Below are 27,380 nucleotides of genomic sequence, written 5' to 3' on the forward strand. Positions count from 1 at the left end.
ATTCTGGTAGCTCCAGATTGGCCTCGACGTCCTTGGTACGCGGCTCTTCAGCGACTAATGATGGCATCTCCTCTTCGATTTCTAGTACACAAGACCTTGCTGTTGCAAGGACCAGTTTCTCATCCAGACCCGGATCGATTTTATCTTATGGCTTGGCTCTTGAACGAGCACATTTAGCTAAGAGGGGTTTTTCAGCTCCGGTGATTGCTACCATGCTGCGCTCTCGTCGGCGTTCCGCCTCGCTAAGCTATATTCGCTACTGGAGAGTTTTTGAGGATTAGTGTGCAGATGCTGGGATTGCTGCGTTTCGAGCTTCTGTTGCTCAGATGTTAGATTTTCTGCAGAAAGGGTTTGATAAAGGATTGTCTCTGTCTTCACTTAAGGTGCAGGCGGCAGCTCTTTCATGTTTCAGAGGTAAGATTCGGTGCAAGTCTTTGGCTAGTCTTCCCGATGTAGCTCATTTCTTAAAGGGGTTTAGTCTCCTTCGTCCACCACGCAGTTCGGTCTTTCCTTCCAGGGACCTTAATCTGGTGCTTTCGGCTCTGACGGGGCCTCCTTTTGAGCCGTTACGCGATTGTTCTCTGAAGGGTTTTGGATCTTAAGACAGTGCTCTTGGTGGCTATTGCGTCAGCAAGGAGAGTTTCAGAGTTTCAAGCTTTTTCCTGCAGATATCCATTTCTGGAATTTTCTAAGGACCGAGTAGTTCTTCGTCTGGTTCCTTCCTTTCTGCCTAAGGTACTCTCTCGTTTTCATCTGTCCCAGTTGGTTTTTCTTCCTGTTCTGGGATCAGCCTCAGGAACGCAGGAGCAGCGTAAATTACGTACTTTGGATGTCAGGAGAGTACTTAAACGATATCTTGCAGTTACTGAGGACTTTCGCCGCACAGATCATCTGTTTCTTCTTTTTGCTGGTCACTGCAAGGGTTTGTCAGCTTCTAAGCCCACGTTGTCTAGGTGCATCAAGGAAATGATAGCTTCAGTTTACCTCTTGGCTGGCAAAGTGGTTCCAGAGGCCGTGAAAGCTCATTCTACACTAGGGCAGGCAGCGTCGTGGGCCGAGTGTTTCTTGGTGCCTCCAGCGGAGATTTGTAAGGCGGCGACTTGGGCATCTCTCCATTCCTTTTCCAAGCATTACAGACTTGATGCTCAGTGTCGGCAGGAGGCGGTCTTTGCATCGCGAGTACTCACAGTGGGTTTGCTGGGGTCCCTCCCATAGGATTACTGCTTTGTTACGTCCCATCAGTCCAATCCTGGGCCGGGCCGGAGGGATGCTAAGGAAGGAGAAATTAGACCTTACCTGCTAATTTGATTTCCTTTAATCCCTCCGGACCGGCCCAGGCCCCTCCCGTGGACTATCTTTCTGTCTATGTTCAAAGTTCCTGTGTGCAGATGTTCTCTTGTCTACAGAGCTGTTTTGCAAGTTATTACATAAAGAAATGCGTTATCAGTTAATTATATGCAGTAATCTGTACATACTTTGCCTATGTTTGTTTACTTATAGGCCATACCGCTGCTCTGGTGAGAGTTGTCGGTGAGCTGTTGTTTAAGCATGTTTTCAATAGTACTTCTGGCTGCTGAAATTCCTCGGGGCACAGGGGGTACAGTTTTCTCTTCTTCTTTCTGCTTTGTTAATCAAATACTGAGGCTAGGGTCAGATGACCAGGGCTCTTATTGGCTCTCTAGAGTCAGAGTTTTTTTCTCAGTCTCCACATGCTGGAAGGCGTGCACAACCCATCAGTCCAATCCTGGGCCAGTCCGGAGGGATTAAAGGAAAGCAAATTAGCAGGTAAGGTCTAATTTCTCCTTCCTTAGCATTCATACTAGATCAGTCCAGAACCTGTGAGTTATGTCCGTAGACCAGATAATGGAGACAGAGAAACAAAGTAGTTCAGTGTGATTCACCCATTATGGGCACCATGTAGCCTCAGAACATTCAGTATTTTCTCTGTCTCCAGCAGTTGGTGGTAATGGTCTACCATGCAGGTCTGAACTGAATAAACAACACATGGTCCTCAACTAGTTCCATTGGTTAGGTTAAGCTAAGCTTCTTTTCAGCATAAAATAAAAACCTAGTTTTGAAGTGTGGGAATATTTGGGGTTGAGGTACTCTAGATGTTTGAAGAAGTGGCAGTCTGAAGCTGGTTTTTGGACCTGATGTTAATCTGGTTATCAGTTGAGCAGAAGATTTACCTGCTAGGCAGGAATACATGGTCAGATCATGTGTGATTAGTCAGAGAGCGTGGATTGGGAACCCGGGGGAGCAGGAAGGGGAAAGTACCTTTTGTACCCTAAAACCCCACAGGAGTACAGAGCCAGAAGGTCCAGGACCAAAAGATCCAGGCCGGTCCAAGAGAGCAGCTGGTTTCCTTCCCCAGTGAGGTCATTGGAATCAAAAGACTACAAGTCCCAGCAGCCCTTGAGGGAGACACAGGGTAGGGCCAGAAAGTGTTACCCACACTACCAATCCCAGAATTCTAAGGGAAAGGAGGAGGATCTGGGAGGGATTGATCAGGAGGGTGCAAAACAGTTGGAAGAGGGCTCTGTAGAGGAGCCCATGGACTGGCAGGCAGGAGAGAAAGGAGATCCCAGAGGGAGAGCCCATGGACATTTCTGCTCTGGCTTGAGACAAAGGTGAGCAGTTGAAAGGGCTCATGGCGGCTTGGTTCTCTGACTTGATGAAAGGAGGGAGGAAGTGGCTATGGCAGCACTCTAACCGTAAATAAAGGTTTCAACTTGGGTCAAGTGGGAGGTTGTCAGGTGTTGGAGCTGACAAAGAATGGGTGGGACCCTTTAATTTCCCCAGGCTGTAAGAGGAGGAAGTGAAGAAAGGGTTGAAACTGAACCAGTTGCATGGTGTATACCAAGGACTGTGCTTGAGGACTAGAAAGGAAAGATAAAGAACTGTTTAACCTGAGTTTGTGAGCAATGGTGGACTTGATAATACTAAGATAAAAGGACCCGAGGAGTGGGGGAGACACACAAGCGCCCTTCTCCCCATAAGAGGAAGGGGAAAGAAAGAAGGCTGAAGGGGGTTTTCCCTCCAGACTGAGAGCGGCTATTGCCCTGGAATTTAGGATGGACTTTGTAGAGCACTGACAGACTCGAGCAGCTTGAGGAGCTGCTGTCACGAGCAGTGGACAGAAACTAGTAAGGGGTGGATAGAGGAGCTCCCAGTGAAAATCTAGCGACTTAGCTGCCGCCCTTGGCGGTCACCTAGGTCTGAGCTGAGTGTGCCCATTGGAGTAGAAACCGGACACCTGAGCCAGAAGGGGGAGAAGGCATAAGTGACTAACCTGGTTTCTCTTTGTAAGAGGATTGTCAAGCTGAGATATCCAGGAAATTATGGAATCTCGTGGATTACAAACCTTGCAGTGTCCCGTGGATTACACGTGGTCCCTTCCCCCCACCCAACACAACCTCTTGCCCTTACTTTGGAAGACTTTCAGGCTCATTTTCGAAAGAGAAGGATGCCCATCTTTCGACATAAATCGGAAGACGGGTGTCCTTCTCACAGGGTCGCCCAAATCGATATAATCGAAAGCCGATTTTGGGCGTCCCCAACTGCTTTCCGTCGCCGGGATGACCAAAGTTCACGGGGGCATGTTAAAGGCATAACGGGGGCATGTCAGAGGCATAGCAAAGGTGGGACTTGGGCGTGCCTAACACATGGACGTCATCGACCCATAATGGAAAAAAAAGGGCGTCCCTGACAATCACTTGGACAACTTTACCTGGTCCTGTTTTTTTTACGACCAAGGCACAAAAAGGCACCCGAACTAACCAGATGACCACCGGAGGGAATCAGGGATGACCTCCCTTCACTCCCCCAGTGGTCACTAACCCCCTCCCACCCTCAAAAAAATTCTTTAAAAATATTTTTTGCCAGCCTCTATGCCAGCCTCAAATGTCATACTCAGGTCCATCACAGCAGTATGCAGGTCCCTGGAGCAGTTTTAGTGGGTGCAGTGCACTTCAGGCAGGCGGACCCAGGCCCATCCCCCACTACCTGTTACACTTGTGGTGGTAAATGGGAGCCCTCCAAAACTCTAGGACCAGGTTTGGGAACCATTGCCATAAGTGATCCCTGAGGTGACTATCAGGCTTCTTTTCGAAAGAGAAAGACGCCCATATTTTGACCCATATCGGGAGATGGGCACCTTTCTCCCGTGGGCACCCAAATCGGTATAATCGAAAGCCGATTTTGGGCGCCTCCAACTGCAGTCTGTCGCGGGAACGAACAAAGTTGACGGGGGCGTGTCAGAGGCGTGGTGAAGGCGGGACTGGGGCGTGTTTATCGGCCGAGGAGAGATGGGCGCGCTCATCCAATAATGGAAAAAAGAAGGGCGGCAGAAGCGAGAATTTGGGCCGCTTTTTTTCGACACTTTTTTTCACGAACAAGTCCCCAAAAAGTGCCCCAACTGCCCAGATGACCACCGGAGGGAATCGGGGATGACCTCCCCTGACTCCCCCAGTGGTCACTAACCCCCTCCCACCAAAAAAAAAGAACTTTAAAAACTTTTTTTTGCCAACCTGTATGCCAGCCTCAAATGTCATACCCAGCTCCATCACAGCAGTATGCAGGTCCCTGGAGCAGTTGTTAGTGGGTGCAGTGGACTTCAGGCAGGTGGACCCAGGCCCATCCCCCCTACCTGTTACACTTGTGCTGGTAAATGGGAGCCCTCCAAAACTCACTGTACCCACATGTAGGTGCCCCCCTTCACCCGTAAGGTCTATGGTAGTGGTTTATAGTTGTGGGTAGTGGGTTTTGTGGGGGGGGGGATTTGGGGGGGCTCAGCACACAAGGTAAGGGAGCTATGTACCTGGGAGCAATTTCTGAAGCCCACTGCAGTGCCCCTAGGGTGCCCGGTTGGTGTCCTGGTATGTCAGGGGGACCAGTGCACTACGAATGCTGGCTCCGCCCACGACCCAAAGGGCTTGCATTTGGTTGTTTCTGAGATGGGCGTCCTTGGTTTCCATTATCGCCGAAAATCAGAAACGACCAAGTCTAGGGGCGACCATCTCTAAGGACGACCTAAATTTCAGGATTTGGGCATCCCCGACCGTATTATCGAAACGAAAGATGGACGTCCATCTTTTTCGATAATATGGGTTTTTCTGCCCCTCCATCGGGATGTTTTGCGAGGACGTCCTCAGGAAAACTTGGGCGTCCCTTTTGATTATGTTCCTCTTTATGTATGGGAAACTGCAAGTATACACTTATCTTACTTTTTCCGCTTTTCTGTGCGTGAGTAGTGTGTTGCAGTACCATTCTCCAGTCCTCTCTTATTTTGGCTCTGCTTTTAGTGAGTTTGGGTGAGCTACTGGAATGCTGGTATGCGCTGGAGAATTTTCTGGGATTAGGCTGATTAGACTGTTTTTAGTAGTTCAGGATCAGGAGTATCTAGCATGGGAGAAGTTTTGGGGTGGTTTTTTGCACTCCATAAAGGAGATCAGGTCGCTACTCCCTTTTTGGCTCTTGCTATCTCAGGTAGGCTCTGGCTCTGTGGCTATCTCAGGTAGATTTATTGTCAGTGTTCCTTCTCTGAGCTTATTATTTTATTTATTGCATATGCTGAAATGTTCTGCTCAATGTGCAGCAGCAGCCAAAAAAGCAAATAGGATGCTAGGAATTATTAGGAAAGGGATGGTGAATAAGACCGAAAATACTATACTGCCTTTACATCGCTCCATGGTGCGACTCCACCTTGAGTATTGCATTCAGTTCTGGTTGCCGTATCTTAAAAAAGATATAGCAGAATTAGAAAAGGTTCAAAGAAGAGCGACCAAAATGATAAAGGGGATGGAATTCCTCTTGTATGAGGAAAGGCTAAAGAGGTTAGAGCGCTTCAGCTTGGAAAAGAGATGGATGAGGGGAGATATGTTTGAGGTCTACAAAATCCTGAGTGGTGTAGAACGAGTAGAAGTAAATCGATATTTTGCTCATTTCAAAAGTACAAAGACTAGGGGACATTGAAGGAAGTTACATGGAAATATTTTTAAAACAAATAGGAGGAAATATTTTTTCTCTCAACGAATATTTACGCTTTGGAACTCATTGCCGGAGGATGTGGTAACAGCGGTTAGTGTATTTGGGTTTAAAAAAGATTTGGACACATTCCTGGAGGAAAGGCCCATAGTCTGCCATTGAAATTATGTGCTTTTCCCCGGGATTAGTAGCATGGAATGTTGCTTCTAATTGGGTTTCTGCCAGCTACTTGTGACCTTGCTTGGCCACTGTTTGGAAAACAGGATACTGGTCTAGATGGACTATTGGTCTGACCCAGTATGGCTACTCTTATGTTCTTTCGTTCAGTTAATTACAACTCAGAGAGAGATGTACTTGTCCTCAAGGTCTCCCACACCTAGACAGGCAATATCTTAGTTTGCTTTCACACCGGTTTCCTAGCCGGTACTGATGTCTTCTTTGCAGGAGGAGATCTGGGCTGTGCTGAAAGAAGAGCTGTCAGGATTATTGTGTACACAGTCTAATCAAGTTTACAGGGTGCTTGCACCAGCCTTGTCTCAGCCGAAGATACATCAGAGTGGCAGACATGGGAGAGATCCTGCACTCTGGCTCAGCATCGTCCGTTGGGGGCAGCACGAACCCGACCAACACATGAATCGAAATTGGCTCTCTCCTGTTTCACAGACATATCTGCCTCGACACTGTTCCATACAGAGCCAACGCTCTAGTCAACAAAATCTTCCGCATACCTCCCAAGAGGAGTACTTTGAAGAGCCAGACTCTGATCTCTCCTGGGGGTCAGAACAAGATCCACAGGACCTCTCAGCTGAGGAGTCCTATAGCATTCTGTCGGACCCTTTGCTGCCACCTGAAAGATGTAAATCTTTTCCAGAAAATATAATCTTTCCAGGTTTTGTATGTGAGTTGGCCCAGGCCATACCTTTCAAATTAGAGAATGAGGAAGAACCTCGCTCTAAACTCTTTGAGGTCCTAGACCAATGTTTCCCAAGTCCAGTCCTGGAGTAGCCCTTGCTAGTTAGGTTTTCAGGATAGCCACAATGAATATACATATATATATATATATATATATATAAAAAGAGAGAGAGACCCCTCCCCCCTATGGAACTTTGGAAGGCTAAGTGCTTTGAAAATATGCCTCATGGTTGATTTATATGTTGCATAATGTTCTCTGCAAATACTAAGAATAAATTGGTACCTACTGCTACATCTTCCACATTTAGTTCCAGATTTGGGCATCCAGTACTACACTATGAAAAACTGATACAGTTTCAAGGTATGGTTTTATAAGGTTGAGAGTGTGTAATTCCTGAACTTTATTCAAACACATTGATGCAGGGGCGTAGCCAGACTTGACATTTTTGGGGGGAGGGGCAGAGTTGACATGGGTGGGCACTAGGCATACAGGTGTGACTAGTGTTTAGGAGTATACCAAATAATGCCTTACAATGAGCTTTATGATGGATTTCTAAGTAAATAGTCTGTTCTGCATCAATATAAACCACATTCACACTTATGGAAACTTTGGAAACACCAACATTTTAAAATCTTGTACTTAAGTCACTCACAGAACACAGACAAATTTTCACCAATTACAGTACAAAGGACCAAAAATTAGAAAAGGAAACACTAAGAAATCATATGCTCTGTAGAGAGCTGCACGGGAATGGGAATAGTGGGATGGATCCTGACCCATATGAATCCAGTGGGGATGGACCTAGATCCTGTGGGATCCCCGGGGAAGTGCCTTCCCTCCCCCAAGCACAGGGTGCCCTCTAGGCACATATCTTGAGGTACCCTGGTGGTCTAGTGGCTTCTTCAGGACAAGAAGGATTCCTGCTCTTTCCTGCCTGCTGCCGCAGTGTTGATCTTCTCCTCTCTGTTCTTTTAACGTGGCTGCCGAGACTTCCAGTGGCGAAAGAGGAGTGGATCAGCACCACAGTACTGGGCAGGAAAGAGTGGGGATCTTTCCTGCCCCAAAGAAGCCAATAGACCACCAGGCTGCCTTGAGCTATGTGCCAGGAGGGCACCCAGGGTCGGAGGGGAGGTGGATGGATGGAGTTGGGAAGGTAAAAGGGTGAGTCTGTTTCTCCTTCCTTGCATCGTCATCGCCGTACACTCAAAACAAAGCGAGCGAACCTATGTGCTGCTGCATCCATGTTCTTTGTGGTGACATTTTTATTTAATCTCCCTTATATTTGTGCAGCATACAGAGTGGAGGAGTGGCTTAGTGGTTAGAGCACCAGTCTTGCAATCCAGAGGTGGCCGGTTCAAATCCCGCTGCTGCTCCTTGTGATCTTGGGCAAGCCACTTAACCCTCCATTGCCTCAGGTACAAACTTAGATTGTGAGCCCTCCTGGGACAGAGATATATCCAGTGTACTTGAATGTAACTCATCTTGTGCTACTACTGAAAAAGATGTGAGCAAAATCTAAATAAATAAATACAGATGTACACAGAGGAATTTGTTTTAAATCGTAATCAGTGAGTTATTTGGAGGGGCTGGTTAAAGGGATGCCCTAGCATGTGTTATATTCGTGCAGAGAGTTTTTTCTCCTGGTAAAGGACCATTAAAACAGATAACATGTTATGTTTAAATCTGTTTATTATCATAAAATTCAGAAAGTACAGACATAACACTGCAACAAGAGTACAATACAAGTACTACAAACATTTCCAATCTTCCTTCTGACATCAATAACAGATAACGTTATAAGAATCAGGTGCTCAACATTCAGAATTTCTATTTATTTACTTATTTGTGACATTTATATCCCACATTAAACATGAATTAAGTTGAAACTTGGGAGCATTTAAAAATTTATTTTTCCTTGTGCCTACATCAAACGAAAATGATGGCATATGGGAACTTGCTCCTTTTTTTGAATTGCAGTGGTATATTATAAAAATGCACTTGTCTTTTTTATTACTACTTTTTCATAGAAAGATATTGAATAATTAGAGAAGGGCTTCTTTAATGCAGAAGTTTTGTCCAATATCAGTCTAAACGTGCCAACATTGTCCAGTTCAGAACACTATCAGCCGCCATGTTCATACAAAGTTAATTATGTTCAGTAGTAAATAAATCTGTTCACTCAGGCTGCTTGCTATGTGACTATTGCATCAAGTATTACATATTAAGGGCATTTGCTTTAAACTTTGTTTTAATTTATTTATCCAGTTCTTACATGTACATGGTTTTGCTTTTTAATCCCAAAGGTGAATCCTAAGGGTGGTTGAACAATTATATATAAACTATGTTGTTTCTGACTGTACTTGTTTTGGAATTTGGACTGTTTGGGTCCTGTGCTGATCTGTACATCTGCTGTCTTAGAGTACGGAACAAAATGATTTATGTTACTTTTACTAGTATTTGGGTTTAACAAGTAATACCATCTGCATGTAAGGTGTAGATAAACAAATTTAAACAATCTACGTTGAAGGCATATGCCCTAAATATGTAATACTTGGTAGCAATAATGAAACAGCGATGGAATATTCACACAACAGGCAGCCAACAGATTTAATTTCCACTGAAAATAATTAACTTTGTATGAGCATAAATGTAATTCAGCTCAAACTGTTCTGCTGCTTTCCCTTAGCTATCATTATTCCAGGGACTCATCTATATACAAAGATTACATACAAAGATTAACCCCTCCCCCACCAAAAAAATCCCAAAGAATGCCTTTACAACCAGACTTGAAGAAGAAATAAATATATACCACAGAAATGGAAAATGTTGGCACATTTAGTCTCTGGACTTCTGCATGAAGGTTGCTCTGCCCTCATTATTCATTATCTCTCTTATAAATATTAATAAACAATATTAAGTGTGTTTTTATAATATACCACTGCATTCCACAACACAAAAGGAGCAAGTTCCCACAACCCATCTTTTTCTTTTGATCAAGCACAGGAAAAAAAGATTTTAAATCCTCCTAGGTTTAAAACTAAACTATGTTTAATGTGGGATACAAATTTCATAAATACTACTACTACTACTTAACATTTCTAGAGCGCTACTAGGGTTACGCAGCGCTGTACAAATTAACAAAGAAGGACGGTCCCTGGTCAAAGGAGCTTACAATCTAAATAACGAAATGTCAAGTTGGGGCAGTCTAGATTTCCTGAGTAGAGGTGTAGTGGTTAGGTGCCGAAGGTGACATTGAAGAGGTGGGCCTTAAGCAGTGATTTGAAGATGGGCAGGGAGGGGGCCTGGCATATGGGCTCGGGGAGTTTGTTCCACGCATGGGGTGAGGCGAGGCAGAAAGGGCAGAGCCTGGAGTTTGGCGGTGGTGGAGAAGGGTACTGAAAGGAGGGATTTGTCTTGAGAGCGGAGGTTAAGGGTAGGAACATAAGGGGAGATGAGGGTTGAGAAGTAAGGAGGGGCTGCAGATCGAGTGCATTTGTAAATAAGTAAAATACATAAATAGATAGAAACTCTCTGAATGTTGAGCACCTGATTCTCATAACATAATATCTGTTTTAGTGGCCCTTTACCAGGAGAAAAAAATCTCTGCATGAATACATGTTCTAGGGTGTGCCTAATCAGACCCTCCAAATGACACATTGACTACAATTTATAGCAACTTACTACTCTACCTATGAAAAGTTATTCTGTCATTATACTTCCTCTGTGTACATCCATATGCTGCAGAAGCCGGTATGTTTGAAAATATAAGTGGGATCAAATAAAAATGGTACCAACAAGAACGTGGATGAAGAATGGGGAATCGATATGACGGCTGCACGTAGGAAAGAAAAGTGAGATTAACCTCCGTGGCTTCAGCTTTTTGACATCTTGCTCCTGTTCTCAATCAAACCTCTTTGAGCAGAGAGCCATGCCACGGGCAGCACTGAAGACAGCTGCTTCCATCTGTCCCGATCCGTCTTGCTGCTTCGTCCCTCTCACAGGAAGTTGAAAAGGCGGGATGAAGCAGCGAACTGACCGGGAAAGCCGGAAGCATCTGCCTTTAGCACACAGCCCGCACTGCGGCTCAGTGCTGGAAACAGGGAGGAGAGATGTATCCGGTCGGACCCAAAGGAAAGGAGGGAGAGCTCAACTGCCTAATGCAGGGACAGGGAGCAGGAAGCCTGAGGAAGCAAAAAACCGCCTGGTTGGCCACTATGTTGGGGGGGGGGGGAGGCCCAAGGCCTCCTGTAGCTACGCCACTGCATTAATGTATAACATTATTTCATTTATTCTTTCTGCTGTAGATAGAAAATGAAGGTATGGACGCTCAGGAAGAACGGGAGACTCGACTTTTCCCAGGACTGGATGATAAATGTCGAATTTTGTGCCATGCTTTAACTAGTGATTTTCTCATTTATGGAACAGATGTAAGTGTTTTATATTAATTTCAATTAGTTACTGAACATGAGGTTTCTAAGTGAACATTATGAGACTTTCTAGATATATGCAATCCAAGTGACATAGCAGGAGCATCTTGTGAAGCACACATATGTCTGAGAAGAATGAAAGTCTGAAAACACTTGAGTAGATGGGCTATTTGAAAAACACTGCTCATCCTCCCTGCAGGGGGTGGTGGTAGAGGGAGGGCTCAAGAGAGGGTGTTACTGGACCCCCCATGCAACTCAAAAAAAACTCCCTGGTAGTCTGCTTTAAAATGTTTGACATCTTCGAGTCCTGTATCAGTAAGCATATCATAAGTGAGCTGGCTTAAAATACAAAAACTTCAACACAGCACCATTATTAGTCCACCAGAAAACATGCAAAGTATGAGTCACAGAATAAGTTGAACACCTTGCATGGTCAGATCTATATTCAGTCCATTGCTTTGGTGCAAGAGTGGCTGGCCATTTCAATCACTGTGAAATGACAAAAATGTTAGAAGTGAAAATAAAAACTTCTCCAACACTTACATAAATGTCAAAGGTAGTACTAAAGGTTAGAACCAACGATTAAAGGTTAGTAAATCCCATGGTAAATTTTCATGCAGTCAAACAGCAGAAAGTGCACTGTTTTATCACAGCTTATTAGAGACCCCCTTAGGTTATAAGCCACTCTTGATCACTCTGTAACTGATCTTTAATGTTTTTTAGATTTTGTTTTCCTAGAGTAGGTGAATATGTTTGTTCTTCATTAGCTAAGTTCAGAGGCGCAGATGATCTCAAATTACAGCATAGGCTGGCACCAAGTTACCTAGGGGGCAATTCTGTTAAGGTCGCCCAAATTTTGGCGCTAAAATGCAGGGCACTGATATTGAATTCTGTAACAGAATCTGGACACCCAGATTCCATTATAGAGTAGAGTGTAAATTTGGCATTTATGTGCCAACATTTAGGCACTATTGCTTATGCCATGTATAAGGCAGGCATAAATGTTAACATGTAAATGTTGTACTTTATACAGTACTATATAAAATATAGTTTTCTATAAGTTACATGCCTAAGGCGGTGGGAACCACTCATTCTCAGAGGATAAGCAGGCTGCTTGTTCTCACATGCGTCGGCCCAGAAATCGTAATTTTGCAAGCAAAATATTTAAAGAGTTTTGCCAGAGTCTTCTGGAACGCGTCCATCTAGCACCACATATGTACAGACTGATTTCCTGCCCGTCGCGTGAGCACTTCTCCTCAGTTAAATCCAAAAGCATATAGAGAAATAAATAACAACTCCAAAGGGGAGGTGGGTGGGTTTGTGAGAACAATCAGCCTGCTGTCCTCGGAGAATACCTGCTACAGGTAAGTATCTTTGCTTTCTCCAAGGACAAGCAGGCTGCTTGTTCTCACATGTGGGGTATCCCTAGCACCCAGGCTCACTCAAAACAATGAACATTGGTCAATTGGGCCTCGCAACGGCGAGGATATAACATAGATTGACCTGAAACCATAAACAGCTAAATGAGAGTGCACTCTGGAACAGAACAAAAATGGGTCTAGGGGGGGTGGAGTTGGATCCTAAACCCCAAACAGATTTTGCAGCACCGACTGCCCAAACCGACTCACGTCGGGTGTCCTGCTGAAGGCAGTAGTGAGATGAGAATGTGTGATGACCACGTTCCAGACTTGCAAATCTCTTCAGTGGAGGCTTATTAAGTGAGCCACTGCCGCAGCCATGGATCTAACATTATGAGCCGTGACATGGCCCTCTAGAGTCAGCCCAGCTTGGGCATATGTGAAGGAAATGCAATCTGCTAGCCAATTGGAGATTGTGCATTTTCCCTCATGTTGGGATCGAAAGAAACAAACAACTGGGCGGACTGTCTGAAGGGCTTTGACCGCTCCACGTAAAAGGCCAATGCTCTCTTGCAGTCCAAGGTATGTAAACTGCTTTCGCCAGGGCGGGTATGAGGACGGGGAAAAAAGTTGGCAAGACAGTTGACTGGTTCAGATAGAACTACAACACCACCTTCGGCAGGAACTTATGGTGTGTGCGGAGGACTACTCTGTTATGATGAAACTTGATATAAGGTGCTTTGACAAAAGCAAACCTCTCATGAAGCGAACAACTAAAGGCTGTCCAGAGATAGGCTTACCCTCTACACGGCGATGATAAGCACTAATTGTACTAAGATGAACTCTTACGGAGTTGGTCTTGAGACCAGACTCTGATAAGTGCAGAAGGTATTCAAGCAGGGTCTGTGTAAGACAAGAAAGAGCATCTAGGGCCTTGCTGTCACACCAGACGGCAAACCTCCTCCATTTAAAAGAGTAAGACCTCTTCGTGGAATCTTTCCTGGAAGCAAGCAAGACTCAAGAGATGCCCTCTGAAAGACCCAAGGAGGCAAATTCTAAGCTCTTAACATCCAGGCCATGAGAGCCAGAGACTGGAGGTTGGAATGCAGAAGTGACCCCTCGTTCTGGGTGATGAGGGTAGGAAAACACTCTAATCTCCACGGTTCTTCAGAGGACAACTCCAGAAGAAGAGGGAACCAAATCTGACACGGCCAGAAGGGTGCAATCAGGATCATGGTTCGCAGTCTTGCTTGAGTTTCAGCAAAGTCCTCCCCACCAGAGGTATGGGAGGATACGCATACAGAAGGCCTGTCCACCAATGTAGGAAAAAAGCATCTGACGCTAGTCTGTCGTGGGCCTGAAGCCTGGAACAGAACTGAGGGACCTTGTGATTGATTTGAGTGGCAAAACGATCCACCGAGAGGGTGCCCCATGCTTGGAAGATCTTGCGGACTACGCCCATGTTCAGTGACCACTCTTGAGGTTGCATTATCCTGCTCAACCTGTCGGCCAGACTGTTGTTTATGCCTGCCAGATAAGTGGCTTAGAGAAACATGCCGTGACGGCGAGCCCAAAGCCACATCTGGACGGCTTCCTGACACAGAGGGCGAGATCCAGTGCCCCCTGCTTGTTGGCATAGTACATGGCAACCTGATTGTCTGAATCAATATAATTTGGTTGGACAGCCGATCTCTGAAAGCCTTAGAGCGTTCCAGATCGCCCGCAATTCCAGGAGATTGATCTGAACACCTTTTTCCCAAAAGGACCAGGCTTCTTGAGTGTGAAGCCCATCTAAATGAGCTCCCCACCCCAAGAGGGACGCATCCATCGACAGCAGTTTTTGTGGCTGAGGAATTTGGAATGGACGTCCCAAGGTCAAATTGGATCGAATCGTCCACCACTGAAGAGAATTCCGAAAGTTGGTGGACAGTTGGATTACATCCTCTAGACTTCCCACAGCTTGATACCACTGGGTCCATTGAGCCGATCTCAGGTGCAGGCGTGCCAAGGGAGTCACATGAACTGTGGAGGCCATGTGGCCCAGAAGCCTCAACATCTGCCGAGCCGTGTCCTGTTGAGACGCCAGGGACAGGATGTTGTCTGCCCTTGCCTCGGGAAGATAAGCTCTAACTGTCTTTGTGTTCAACAGGGCTCCAGTGAATTCCAACTTTTGCACTGGAGTGAGATGGGACTTGAGGTAATTGATTACGAATCCCAGTAGTTCTAGCACCTGAATAGTCATTCGCATGGCCTGCTGAGCGCCTGCCTTCGAGGCAGACGTGTACCTACATGTGAGAACAATCAGCCTGCTGTCCTCGGAGAATACCTGCTACAGGTAAGTATCTTCGCTTGCCCTGCCCATATATACACCTCCTTTTGATTGCGTGCTATGGGGGTTTTCTAAGCTTGTAGATACCATTTAGCGCTCAACTGGCACTTATGCGCATGAATGTTACATTCACATATGTAAGTGCTAGCATATTCTATAATCATGGCATGCACCTCTTAATGTTAAACTGCAACCTCTTCTAGACTGTCTCTCAGCAATGGCTGATTGGTTCTTTAGGAACAAATTAAAACTTAATCCAGACAAGACAACAACTTGCTGGATCTCTGGTACACTTTCCCAACCTGTTCCAGTTCTCTTCAACCTGCCTATTGTCCTGGTTTCCTGTTTTCACTACCTTGGAGTTTGGTTTGACTTGCAAGTTTATTTTTCTAAGCACATCTTCAATGTCCTTTGACTAGGTATCTCTACTCTTCTTCTGCTTCATACTTTCTGCCCCATCCTTGACTTTAAGGTGCCGATGCACAAAAGCCCCCACAAAAATCTGTGCTATTCAATCCCTGGTAAAAAGTTACTGATTTTTAAATAGCAAGCGATGCTGGAAGGAAATTGATTACGAATTAGCTGCATGCAATTTCAACAAGCAGCCCGGTAGGGAAAATGCCTAGCTCATGTGTAGAAGAGTAACTCACAAAGTGTCGATGCTATGCACATGCCCAGAACCACTTGTGCTGAGGATGCACCTCCACAGTATTCCATGGTGACTTCTTTTTGTAGGGTTTCATGGCAACTTTCATGCCCCAGAGGTTTTATTGGTTTTATGTGCATGTGTGAAAGCCATGGCTGTGCCTCCACAACATACGACAGCCTTTTTTTTTGTTTTTTTTGTTCCAAGATAACTTCTTCAACACACACATGCAAGCACAACAGCAGACTGCTTTGCTGGGAGAACACTGTCGTGCCATGGCAGCTCCTGACATCCCATAAAATTTCTCTTATTAAGGGTGGGCGCTGCTTTCTGTGCATCGCTCAGAAAGGGCTGTGTATCACTCGGAATGTGCATTGGAATACAAATCAGCTCGTTGTAGTACATTTGTATAGAATTCTTGTTGGCTGCTACCACGAATGGTAAAAAGCATGCAGAACCCCTTTGTGCATTTCTTGCTGAATACCGTGCTCCCTAAACCAGCTAGAACCAGTCAAGATCACATGTTGCTGTCACGGTAAGTTTTATGTGTCTGGCTGTTAATCCTTACACACTGTGCTTCATGTTTATTTCCCACCTTGACTACTGCAATGTAGTCTATGCAGGGATTCCTTTTTCTCAAATCAAAAAACTAAACTCTTCAGAACTGCGCTGCTCACATTCTCTGTAATGCAAAGCGATATGATCGTGCTTCTCCACTAATCAAACTTCACTGGCTCCCCAATAAATTTCAGTTTCTTTTCAAAATTGTTTCTCTAGTGCACAAAGTTTACTATACTGGCAACCCTGCTTATCCTGATTTAATTACTCCTTCCCGTAAGCCGTAATCTTAGATCTCTTGACACAAACAGATTAGTTATTCCTAATTCTAGGGGGTTTACTCATTAATGCACCTGTCATGCGGCCAAACAACTCACAAACTACTTAAACAAATTCTCTGTACTACACGACTCCCAGTCAGGATTTCGGTCTAACCATAGCACGGAAACAGTACTAGTTAAGCTCATGAATAAATTTAAACAAATGATTGCAACTGGTAAGAATATACTACTGCTACAATTTGACATATCCATCGCCTTCGATATGGTAGATCATGGAATACTACTACATATCCTCGACTATTTCGGAATTGGAGGAAATGTTCTCAACTGGTTCAAAGGGTTCCTAACCACACGATCATACCAAGTGACATCTAATTCGACTACATCAGCTACATGGATACCTGAATGTGGAGTTCCACAGGGATCCCCTCTCTCACCGACTCTATACAACTTAATGATGATACCCTTGGCGAAACTACTATCAAATCAGAACCTTAACCCATACATATATGTAGATGACGTAACAATCTACATCCTATTTAAACAAGATCTAAAGGAAATTTCCAATGAAATCAACCAAAGCCTACAATCATGCACACATGGGCGGACGCATTCAAGCTGAAACTCAATGCAGAGAAAACTCAATGCCTAGTACTCGCCTCACAACACAATACGAACAAATTCACCACCATTGACACACCAAAACTGAATCTTCCAATTTCGGACACCCTAAAAATTCTTGGAGTTACCATCGATCGACACCTAACACTTGAGTCACGCGAAAAACACAACCAAGAAGATGTTCCATTCGATGTGGAAATTAAAAAGAGTAAGACCTTTCTTCCCAAGAACCGTCTTCCGCAACCTGGTACAATCAGTGGTACTCAGCCACCTAGATTATTGCAACGCACTCTACGCTGGCTGCAAAGAGCAAATAATCAAGAAACTTCAGACAGCTCAGAACACTGCAGCTAGACTCATATTCGGTAAATCAAAATACGAAAGCGCTAAACCCCTACAAAAAAAGATGCACTGGCTCCCACTCAAAGAACGCATTACATTCAAAATATGCACCCTAGTTCACAAAATTATTCATGGAGATGCACCAGCATACATGATAGACCTACCACCCAGGAATGCTAAAAAATCATCCCGCACATTCCTTAATCTTCACTTCCCAAACTGTGAAGGTCTCAAATACAAACTAACGCATGCGTCAACCTTGTCCTACCTGAGTACACAATTCTGGAATGTGCTGCCACGCAATTTAAAAACGATCTACGAACTAGCTAACTTCCAGATTCTACTGAAGACTCATCTCTTTAACAAGGCATATAACAATGATCAACAAATATGAACTCCTGTACACATATCCAGAACTGCCTCCACAACATCTACTTGCCAAAATATTAACATGTTTTTCATTATCATGCTACCCAAGATCCTTTCGCTATTACTAAATGTTTATTTTCTTATATATTTCTTATTATGTTTGCTTGTTAAAACACTATCATGTTCCATCATTATCATGTTACCCAAAATCCTTCTGTTAACACTAAATGTGTACTCTCTCATGTATTTCCACTACTCATGATGTATTGTAAGCCACATTGAGCCTGCAAAGAGGTGGGAAAATGTGGGATACAAATGCAACAAATAAATAAATTATGGAATAACGTACCTGGTCTCCTCCATACTGAACCTTCTTTCACTAAATTTAAAGTTCTTCTTAAAACCTATTTCTTTCAAGAGGCTTTGCCTGATCCCTGTTCTCCGGCTGTGGGAGGGCTCCTGGTGGGCAGTATTTCTTTTTTATGGATTGTGTCTATGGTATCTAATTGGGATAAAGTTATAGATCAAGATAAGTTATAAATGACACTTGCTATAATAGCAAAACCATTGAGTTTAGCTTGTTCACACTATGCTCCCTAGTTTTTGGTTGAATTGTTACTTCTAAACCAACAGATGGGACAACCAGAGTGCAGATGGTGTGCTCATAAGGATGATGTTTCTGAACAACTTTATGCTGAGGCAGTTTGTGTCTATCAAGATTCTGTTTCTAATTTGAAAAGACTTGGTTTTACTTCTTACTTGATGAAAACATTGAATCATCCTTCAGCTTTGTTTATACTATGCACCAATTAACTACGAAGCCTAGATTGTGGCTGCAAAGTGCATCTTTCTGAATCTGGATCTGGTGGTGTTCACCCAGTTTGACGGTTCTTTTGGGAATCTAGGTATGCTACCTCCTTTTGTGCCGACTTCTGGTGTAATTCCTTCAGAAACTTCGTGTTAGACTAGTTTTGAATCGGAAAGTGAAGGCAAATTGTGTTATCTTCTGCTGCTTATTGTTGATAAAACATTTCAGGGGTCAGTTTTGTGTTGTATTGTGAATTTATTAGGATTTATTTACCGCCTTTTTGAAGGAATTGAGCAGCAATATGCCTATTTGGACAAACATGAGCATGTTTCAGACTATCTTGAAAGATGACCACCTTGATGCCTCTTCTCCCATGAACTATCACCCTATTTCATGTGTTCTATTTTGGGGAAAACTAATTGAGAACTGTATTCTGTCAGTTGTAAATAGTTTGTGTTAGATTCAGATATTTTTGATATTTTCAGTCTGGTTTTTGCCCCATCATGAAACTGAAACTTATCATAGACTTACCAACCAAAAACACAAAAAGATCAACAAGCACATACCTAAATCTCCACTACCCAAGCTGCAAAGGACTAAAATATAAATCAACCTATGCATCCAGCTTCTCCTACATAAGCACGCAACTATGGAATGCACTACCAAACGTCTTGAAAACAATGCATGATCTAACAAACTTCCGGAAATCACTAAAAACCAACTTGTTCAAAATGGCATACCATAACGCCTGAACACTGCAACACAACGAAACCTATACCAAAACTGGACAAAACTTAACTCTTCCTCCTTTACTACCTAATTTACTCTGTCACTCTTGACCTTTAATGCAATACCACTCAGTATTTCTCATGCCGGAATTGGCAATCGCCATCACAGTATTACGTAAGCCACATTGAGCCTGCAAATAGGTGGGAAAATGTGGGATACAAATGCAATAAATAAATAAATTCTCTTTATTACCTGATGTTTATAAAGAATTGGACAGAAATGTTTCTTATTTATTTGTGTTTTTAGAACTTTCTGCAACTTTTCACACTGTCTCCCATGCAATTTTAACTGATAGATTATGGGAGTTTGTGGTAAATGGGGCTTTATTTTAGTGGTTCTTGTCTTTCTTGGGAGAATGCTCTGAGGGGCCATTTTACTAAAGCTTATTTCATACTAACGGGTATTAGCATGTTCTAAGTGCCATATGGCCCCTCGGTATAAAATAAGATGCACAGTATTTAATGCACACTGTCTGTTAGCGCATACTGAACTTTAATAAAGGGCCCTTGAATGTTCAGTTTGGTGGTTAGACAGCTGACTGGATAGTATTATATAGTGGTGTCCTGCAGGGTTCAATCTTATGTGCTTTTTTGATTAATCAATGTGTTGTGCCATTTTGGAAATTTATTACATAGATGATATTTTATTTTATGTCCTGAAGCAGATTTACATTCTGTTGCTACTTTTTTTTTTTTCTATTTGAATTTTTATTGAAATATTTTCCAGCAAAGGATCACAGAGAAACAACAATAGGCAATTAACCAACAATAAAGCCATTGTAAATACAAATAAACAGCAGTTCAAGCACCAGTCCCTTGCCTAAACCTCCTCCCTAATCCATCCCCCCCCCCCCCCCCACACACACAATATAAACAGGCAGCATACACTGTATGGGAACTATTAGACTTAGTGCAATGCATGAACATCAACAGGTAGTGAAATAAGAATGCAATGGTGCCCACTGGCAGTCAAAGTGCTGTTCTGTTTCATGTTTAATAGCCGTCAATGTTTGCATCAAAAACAGATATCGCAGACAAACCCTCCAGTCCCCGAAAATAGGAGTTTGAGATGCCTTCCATAACCAAGCTGCTACACATCTGGCAGCAGCTAAATAATAAAAGAGGACCCTTTGTGAGATAGCATCCAGTTGTGAAGAAGTATGATTGAGAAGGCACACATCTGGGGCAAAGGACCAGCATGATATATTAACTTTGGAAATAATCTCTTTTCTGACTGCTGACCAAAATGGGCATATAATAGCACACTTCCACTACATATGAAAATAAGTGCCAGGAGAACCACAGTTTCTCTAATATAAATTGGATAATTTACTATATAAGAGATGAAGGCAAGTGGGAGTAAGATACCAGCACATCAAAACCATATAATTATATTCCTTGAGTTGCATGAAGATAGACATCTTATAATTATTTCGCAAAGCACTCTCCCACTCTGATGGGGTCCAAGTGATATTAATGTCATTCTCCCAAGCTTCCATATACCAAAGCTTTTGAAAAGTTGATGGTTGTAGTATATTATAGAAAGCTGAAATGAGAACTGTAGAAGAGTGATGATTATACCAGAGCAGTTCTATAGGATGCCGAGTCTTAGAGAGAGTATACTTCCAGGATGCTTCCAAAAGACCATGCCTAATTAGCAAATACTGGTAAAAATTAGAATACTCCAAATCATACTCCTTCTGCAGCTGGTCAAAAGCCTTCAACGTCTTAGTACCAAATAGTTGAAATACACTAACAAGATCTTTGTGGGCCCAGCCTTTAAAACCAACCTAACGTTGTGCAGAAACCCTACCAAATATAAAACTAATAGGTGATAGTCAAGAAGTCCATCCTGGACCCCAAAGTTTAGATAATTGCTCATGCCAGATGTGTAAGACCTTCTTAAAATATGGATTAATAACCGTGCAAGAGGTTTTCAGAGAGGAGGATATCCACGGTAAATGATATAATGGTATAGTGGGCGAAAAAGACTGTTCAAAGAAAGCTTCCAGTCCCACATATAACAAATCTGAGCCACTACATAATAGTTATTTAAGTTAGGAGCTCTGAGACCGCCCATTTCCTGTCTAAGAGTCATAGTAAAATGAAGAATGCATGGCTTATGGCCTCCCTATATAAAATTAAACAACAGTTTTTGCCAACCCCTAACAGTAGCTGAAGGACTCAGAATTGGCAGGGACTAGAAAAGCTATACAAGCTTAGGTAATACATTCATTTTAATAATAGCCATCTGTGGCGAAATGATTTTCAAGCCTGTGAATGCTAGAATCAAAGGATGATGCTAGATCAAACACCCCAGAAACGGGCCTTTTTTACTAGTTTGTTTTAAAATGTAGTTTTTTTCAAGGTCATGTCCCGCATAGACTTGCGCAACTGGTGCTTCTTGTATCTGGGACCTGATTATAAAATTTCTGTATGCAAACTCTGTTCATAGATGAGGAGGAAGTCCAAAAAGTCAAGAGGAACAGTACATAATTATTTTTGGCGCTCAGAAGACTGGTCCATTGACTTTGGCAGTGATACTTGTTTGCAACCACCTGTCTCGAGGCCTACTGCTATGCAGGCCCCCCGGCCCCCAGGAGGCGTGAGGATTCCACGTCCTACTCATCGGTACAGAGGAGTGTCGATGACGGGCGTCGAGCGAAGGCTAAGAAGCATCGCCATCGATCTCCTTCCCACAGTACTGTGGGATAAACATAAAGGAATCCTGTTCCGAGGGAATGGATCCTCAGAAGCTTAGCCGAGATTGGGTGGCAGAGCCAGGGGGGGGGGGGGGGGGCTGGTTGGGAGGCGGGGATTGTGCTGGGCAGACTTATACGGTCTGTGCCCTGAAAATGACAGATACAAATCAAGGTAAGGTATACACAAAAAGTAGCACATATGAGTTTATCTTGTTGGGCAGACTGGATGGACCGTGCAGGTCTTTTTCTGCCATTATCTACTATGTTACTATCCAGCTTATAATTGAAAGTGCTCGCCGGCTATCTTCCAACACAAATCGGGAGATGGCCGGTGATTTCTTAAAAGCGGCGAAATCGGTATAATCGAAAGCGCCATTTTAGACAGCATCGCCGCTTTCCCATCGCTTCGCCGGCGAAAGTTTAAGGGGGCGTGTTGGTAGATTAGCGAAGGCGGGGCATGGGCGTGGCTACCAGATGGACGGCTTTCGCCGATAATGAAAAAAAAAAAGCAGTGTTAAGCAGTATTTTGCTGGGTTTACTTGGTCCTTTTATTTTCACGACCAAGCCTCAAAAAGGTGCCCCAACTGACCAGATGACCACTGGAGGGAATGGGGGATGACCTCCCCATACTCCCCCAGTGGTCACCAACCCCATTCCATACTAAAAAAATAAAACTAAAAACCTTTTTGCCAGCCTGTATGCCAGCCTCAAATGCCGTACCCACCTCCATGACAGCAGAATGTGTTGTATCCTCCGACAGCCTTTCCCTGGTTGCGATGTGGCTCTCGGGTGAGTGTGACACCTTTTCTGTTAGGTGCCCTGCAGAGTCACATTAGCAATGCATTGTGGTGGGTGTAGGGTACTGGGCTCTACTCCCATGGTGCTTTTCCCCCCTGCTAACTGGGTCAGAGTGTGCCCTGTTTTGTTTCCTGTTGTAGTCCATGCGGTAGTGGCCATTTTTATAAGCCAGTTTTAGTTCCCTTTCCTGTGTTACCCACGTTAGAGAACGTAGTTCTTACCTTGAATGGTGCTGAAAGAGGGCATTGTACACCATTGTGCCAGCTCTGACCTACTGCTAATCTTAGTATCAGGGGACTCTTTGCCAGTGGGGCACAACCTCTGATCTGCAGTTAACTGTGAGTAAACGTGCTTATTTCAAGAAAGGACTTTTTCAGAGAGATTAGTCTTCAGGTGTGAACTGGTGTGCCAAAGTTATACAGCAGCAATAAGTCCTAGAGGCTGTATGCAGGTCCCTGGAGCAATTTTAGTGGGTGCAGTACATTTGTGGGTAGTGGGTTTGGGGGGGGGGGGTGTTGGGGGGGCTCAGCTCCCAAAGTAAGGGAACTATGCACGTGGGAGTTTTTCTGAAGTCCACCGCAGTGACCCCTAGGGTGGCTGGTTGGTGTCTTGGCATGTCAGGGGGACCAGTGCACTAAAAATGCTGGCTCCTCCCACGGCCAAATGCCTTGAATTTGGCCGGGGTTTGAGATGGCCGACATAACTTTCCATTATCGCTGAAAAACAAACCCGGCCATCTCAAACCCGGCGAACTCCAAGGCATTTGGCCGGGCTAAACCGTATTATTGGAAAAAAAAGATGGCCGGCCATCTTTTTCGATAATTCGGTTCCGGCCAGCTGTAGCGCCGCCGCCAACATAGATCGCCGGCGATCTATTTGGCCGGCGACGTTCGATTATGCCCCTCTATGTTACTATGTAATAATTGCATGAAGTGTATTTCTCCTAATTGGCCAGCAGATGGCATTTGTTTTGTGTTTTAAAGCTGTTGCAGAAAAAGACTTTTTCTTTTCCAGTTTAAGCTGGTGAAAAGGCAGTTTGCAGTACAATTGGCCAGATACTTTAAAAGTTGGTGCCCTGGAGTTCAAATGTAGCCAGGAGCTACTGGATTTTCTTCAGTCTCAGTGTTGGGGTACAGAGGAGAAACATCTGTGTCCTGAGACCCTATTCAAGACTGGGCAGTTAATTTCCTGAAACTCTCCAGCTGCTACTCAGGTAGTAACAAGTGTTTTAGTGTGGTAAAATTAAAAACAGAACTTGGTTTTACCTTGAGAGTTGTCTGAGCTAATTTGGGCATTTTCGGACTTGGTTTTGTAACAGGAGACAAGAGGCGAATTGGTTCCAAAGGCATGACAGCTTTATTGCTAGCAATGAACAGCACTGAGTTCTCTCAGGACACTGCTCCCTGAGCGTCACCTGACACTCGTTCTTATACACTCTTATCAGTAGTCATGCGCAGTTACAGACAGAGGATCTTACACAGAACCCAGGAAACGAAACTTATCTTTGGCTTTGCACACAACCCTCTATTTCCAACACTGGTCTCTAGTCTATTCACAGTTATTTGGCATTGCATATACCATATAAGGCAATATACTGATAAGCAGCACAAGTTCCAGCTGGTTTCTGCTATCTGGTTACAGCTGCTTCCTCTGAGCTAACTGTCAGCTTGCAAGCCTTATATTTCAGAAAAGGCACAGAAGGAGAGAAAATGTATTTCACAGAAAAAACAAAGTTAATGGCTGCCATGCTACAAGTTACAGCTTCTTTTAGCTAAGCACAATAAAAGTCCAAACTGCACAGGTTTAGGTCTAGGCTCATTATATGAAAGCTGAGGTTTTGGTACAAAGCAAAGGTGCAAGTGTGAATGCAAAGTCCATAGGTAGTATGCACAGAGCTTGAGGTTGTCCTGCCAGTCTAGTGATGGCTGCAGGCCGTGCACAGTGTTTGCTTGTCCACTCCTACAATTCCCCCCTTTTGATACTTGAACATCCATTCTGGTGGAGAGTATCATCTCCAGAAGCCCTGAAAGGGAAGAGAGAGACAAGAAGCATTAGCAGGGAGGCAAAAAGGGAGCCCTAGTCCCTTGCGCAGCCGCTGGTTACTTCGCCGGGGTTGAGACGGAGGGTCCCTAATGGAATCCCCCCCCCCTTTGTAGCCGGACTTGTGCTGTCACAAGGGCGTTGGCCCGTTAATTGCCTCGAAAGAACAGAATTCTGCTTCATCCACATCGGATTGGGGAATGGGGGAATACATCTGGAGGGCCATAAGTTGGGTGGCTGCTCGGCGGTCAGCGATGCTTTCCATGGTGGAGCGGAGACACCTGAAAACAAAGGGGAGAGACAAGGGTATTAATAAGCAGGACAACAAGAACAGGCCACCCATGACGAGGATACTCTTGAGGCTCCCAGAGGTCGGTAGCCAGTTGGTTAAAGAGGGATCGGTTAGCTCTCTCCACTATTCCACTGCTCTGGGGTCTCCATGCACAATGTAACTTCCAATCGAGACCCAGCCTTGCACTGAGTTGTTGTGTTACTTCGCTGGCGAATGCAGGACCGTTGTCGGAGTTTATCTGTCTGGGAAGGCCGTATCTCGGCAGGAGGTGATGGATCAATAAGGAAGTGACTTCTTTCGCCATTTCCGTTCTGGTAGGCTGGGCCTCAATCCATCCGGTGTAGGTACACACGGCAACGAGGATGGCTTTGTAGCCCCGGGCTGGGGGCATATGCGTGAAGTCAATCTGGCAGACGTGGAAAGGGCTAGTGCCTCGGAGAACATGTCCTGGCATAGGACCGGGCCCCGTTCTTGGGTTGTTCCGAGCACAAGTTGCGCATTGGCTGGAAGCATTTTTGGTCCACAGGGACAGTTTGTTGATGTAGTAGGTCTTCTCGAGTAGGCGCCCCAGGGCGTCCCTGCCCAGGTGGGTGCGGTCGTGAGCCTCCTTGGCCACCGTCCAGGCCAAGGCTTCGGGTATCCATATGCGCCCATCCTGTAGTACCCACCAGCCATTGCGTGACTCCAGGCCCTCTTGCCGGGCCCACTCAGTCTCTTGTGGGGCATAGATAGGGGTCTCTGTGGGGAGGTGAACGACGAGTACAGGGTCAGAGGAATGAGAAAGGTAAGGGAGTCGACTCGCCCTTTTTGCAGCGTCGTCTGCCCGCTGATTTCCCCGGGCGATAGGGTCCGTCCGGCCTGTGTGGGCCCTGCAGTGCATCACAGCCACCTTCTTCGGTTTCCAGTTTGATTGTAAACTGAGGTTACCTGTGTCGTAGTCCCCCCCCCCCCCCCCCCCCCCCCAGGTGAACTCCCTTTATATAGGACAATCAAGGGACAAGTATCTTCATTACACTTAATTGGTCAATTCTACTCCTTATTCCCTATCTTTGTGAATCACTTCAATATGACCTTCATTCAGTGCAATACATTCTGCTTTAATCCTAAGGCAAACTGTATGGAACCTTAGAGCTTTTCCTATCTGTCTCCATTATCAGTTTTGAAAGGTGAGATCAACAAATTCAAGAAGAAATTAGCTACAATTAAAGAAGCATCCAGGATTACTCATTTCCCAGCCAGTTTACGACTGCCACAGAGAATGAAACAACAGAGGAATAGATGGGTCACAGTAGGCTCTGGTAGACTAAGATCTGTGACACAGAAACAGTCACCCTCCCAACCTTTGCCTCTGTCATATTCTTTTGCTTTGTTGCATCATTATGATGCTGAAAAAAATGTGGAACCAGAGACAATGAAAGTAGCACAACCCAAGAAACATCCCCCAAATAATGACAGATTGGTGAAAAGCAGAAAATTCTTACTGCTCGGAGTCTCCCTGTCTGGACTGATAAAGAATCCTGGTGGTTTGTATGTTGAGTCTGTGAGTGCTTTCTGGGAATTGTGGAACCACTGGGCGTGTGGCTCTAGTAGCCTAGAAATCACTGGGAATAATTTGAGAGTGGGAGACTCGCCCAGATTCGGTTGTGACCCAGTCGGGAGGAGGGTTCTAGTGTAGAGCACAAGCGGCAGGTGCAGGAGGACCTGAGCTGTGCTGGAGGTAGACCCTCTAAGTGGCCAAGGGGTAACCCTAGGAGGGTGGCTAGACATTTCGTGGCAGACCTTTGTCCTTTTTTGGTGGCAGAGCGGTGGGATTGTCAGGGTCAGTGCATGGCGTGAGGGTCACCATTCACTGAGTGTTTCAGTCTTTTCATCTGTAACCTCCAGACACAGAGCACAGTGAACAAGTGCAGCAGTAACAGGGTCCCTTCCTGTTCAGAGTTATTTTTGGTGGTGTTAAGAAATTAGCAATGTGCTGATGGCAACTGCCAGTGACCAGCAGATTCTGGAGATGCCTTACCTGAATCCATTCTATGTTTATTTTGTAAACCTTTTATACTATGTAAGCCGCATTGAACCTGCTAATAAGTGGGAAAGTGCGGGGTATAAGTGTTACAAATAAATAA

The 27,380-nt window shown here is 44.6% G+C and overlaps 1 protein-coding gene across 2 annotated transcripts in view; it reads left to right on the forward strand.

The window, feature by feature from the left end:
- Nucleotides 1-27,380, forward strand: part of WDR19 (WD repeat domain 19) — a 565,820-nt gene that overhangs the window by 180,126 nt on the left and 358,314 nt on the right. For both annotated transcript variants that reach the window (XM_030191304.1, XM_030191303.1), the window contains exon 14: nucleotides 11,203-11,325. In XM_030191304.1, the coding sequence (XP_030047164.1) occupies nucleotides 11,203-11,325 (123 nt within the window). The remainder of the gene's footprint in view (nucleotides 1-11,202; nucleotides 11,326-27,380) is intronic.

Source organism: Microcaecilia unicolor, chromosome 2 (assembly GCF_901765095.1).
Source record: "Microcaecilia unicolor chromosome 2, aMicUni1.1, whole genome shotgun sequence".
NCBI lineage: Eukaryota > Metazoa > Chordata > Amphibia > Gymnophiona > Siphonopidae > Microcaecilia > Microcaecilia unicolor.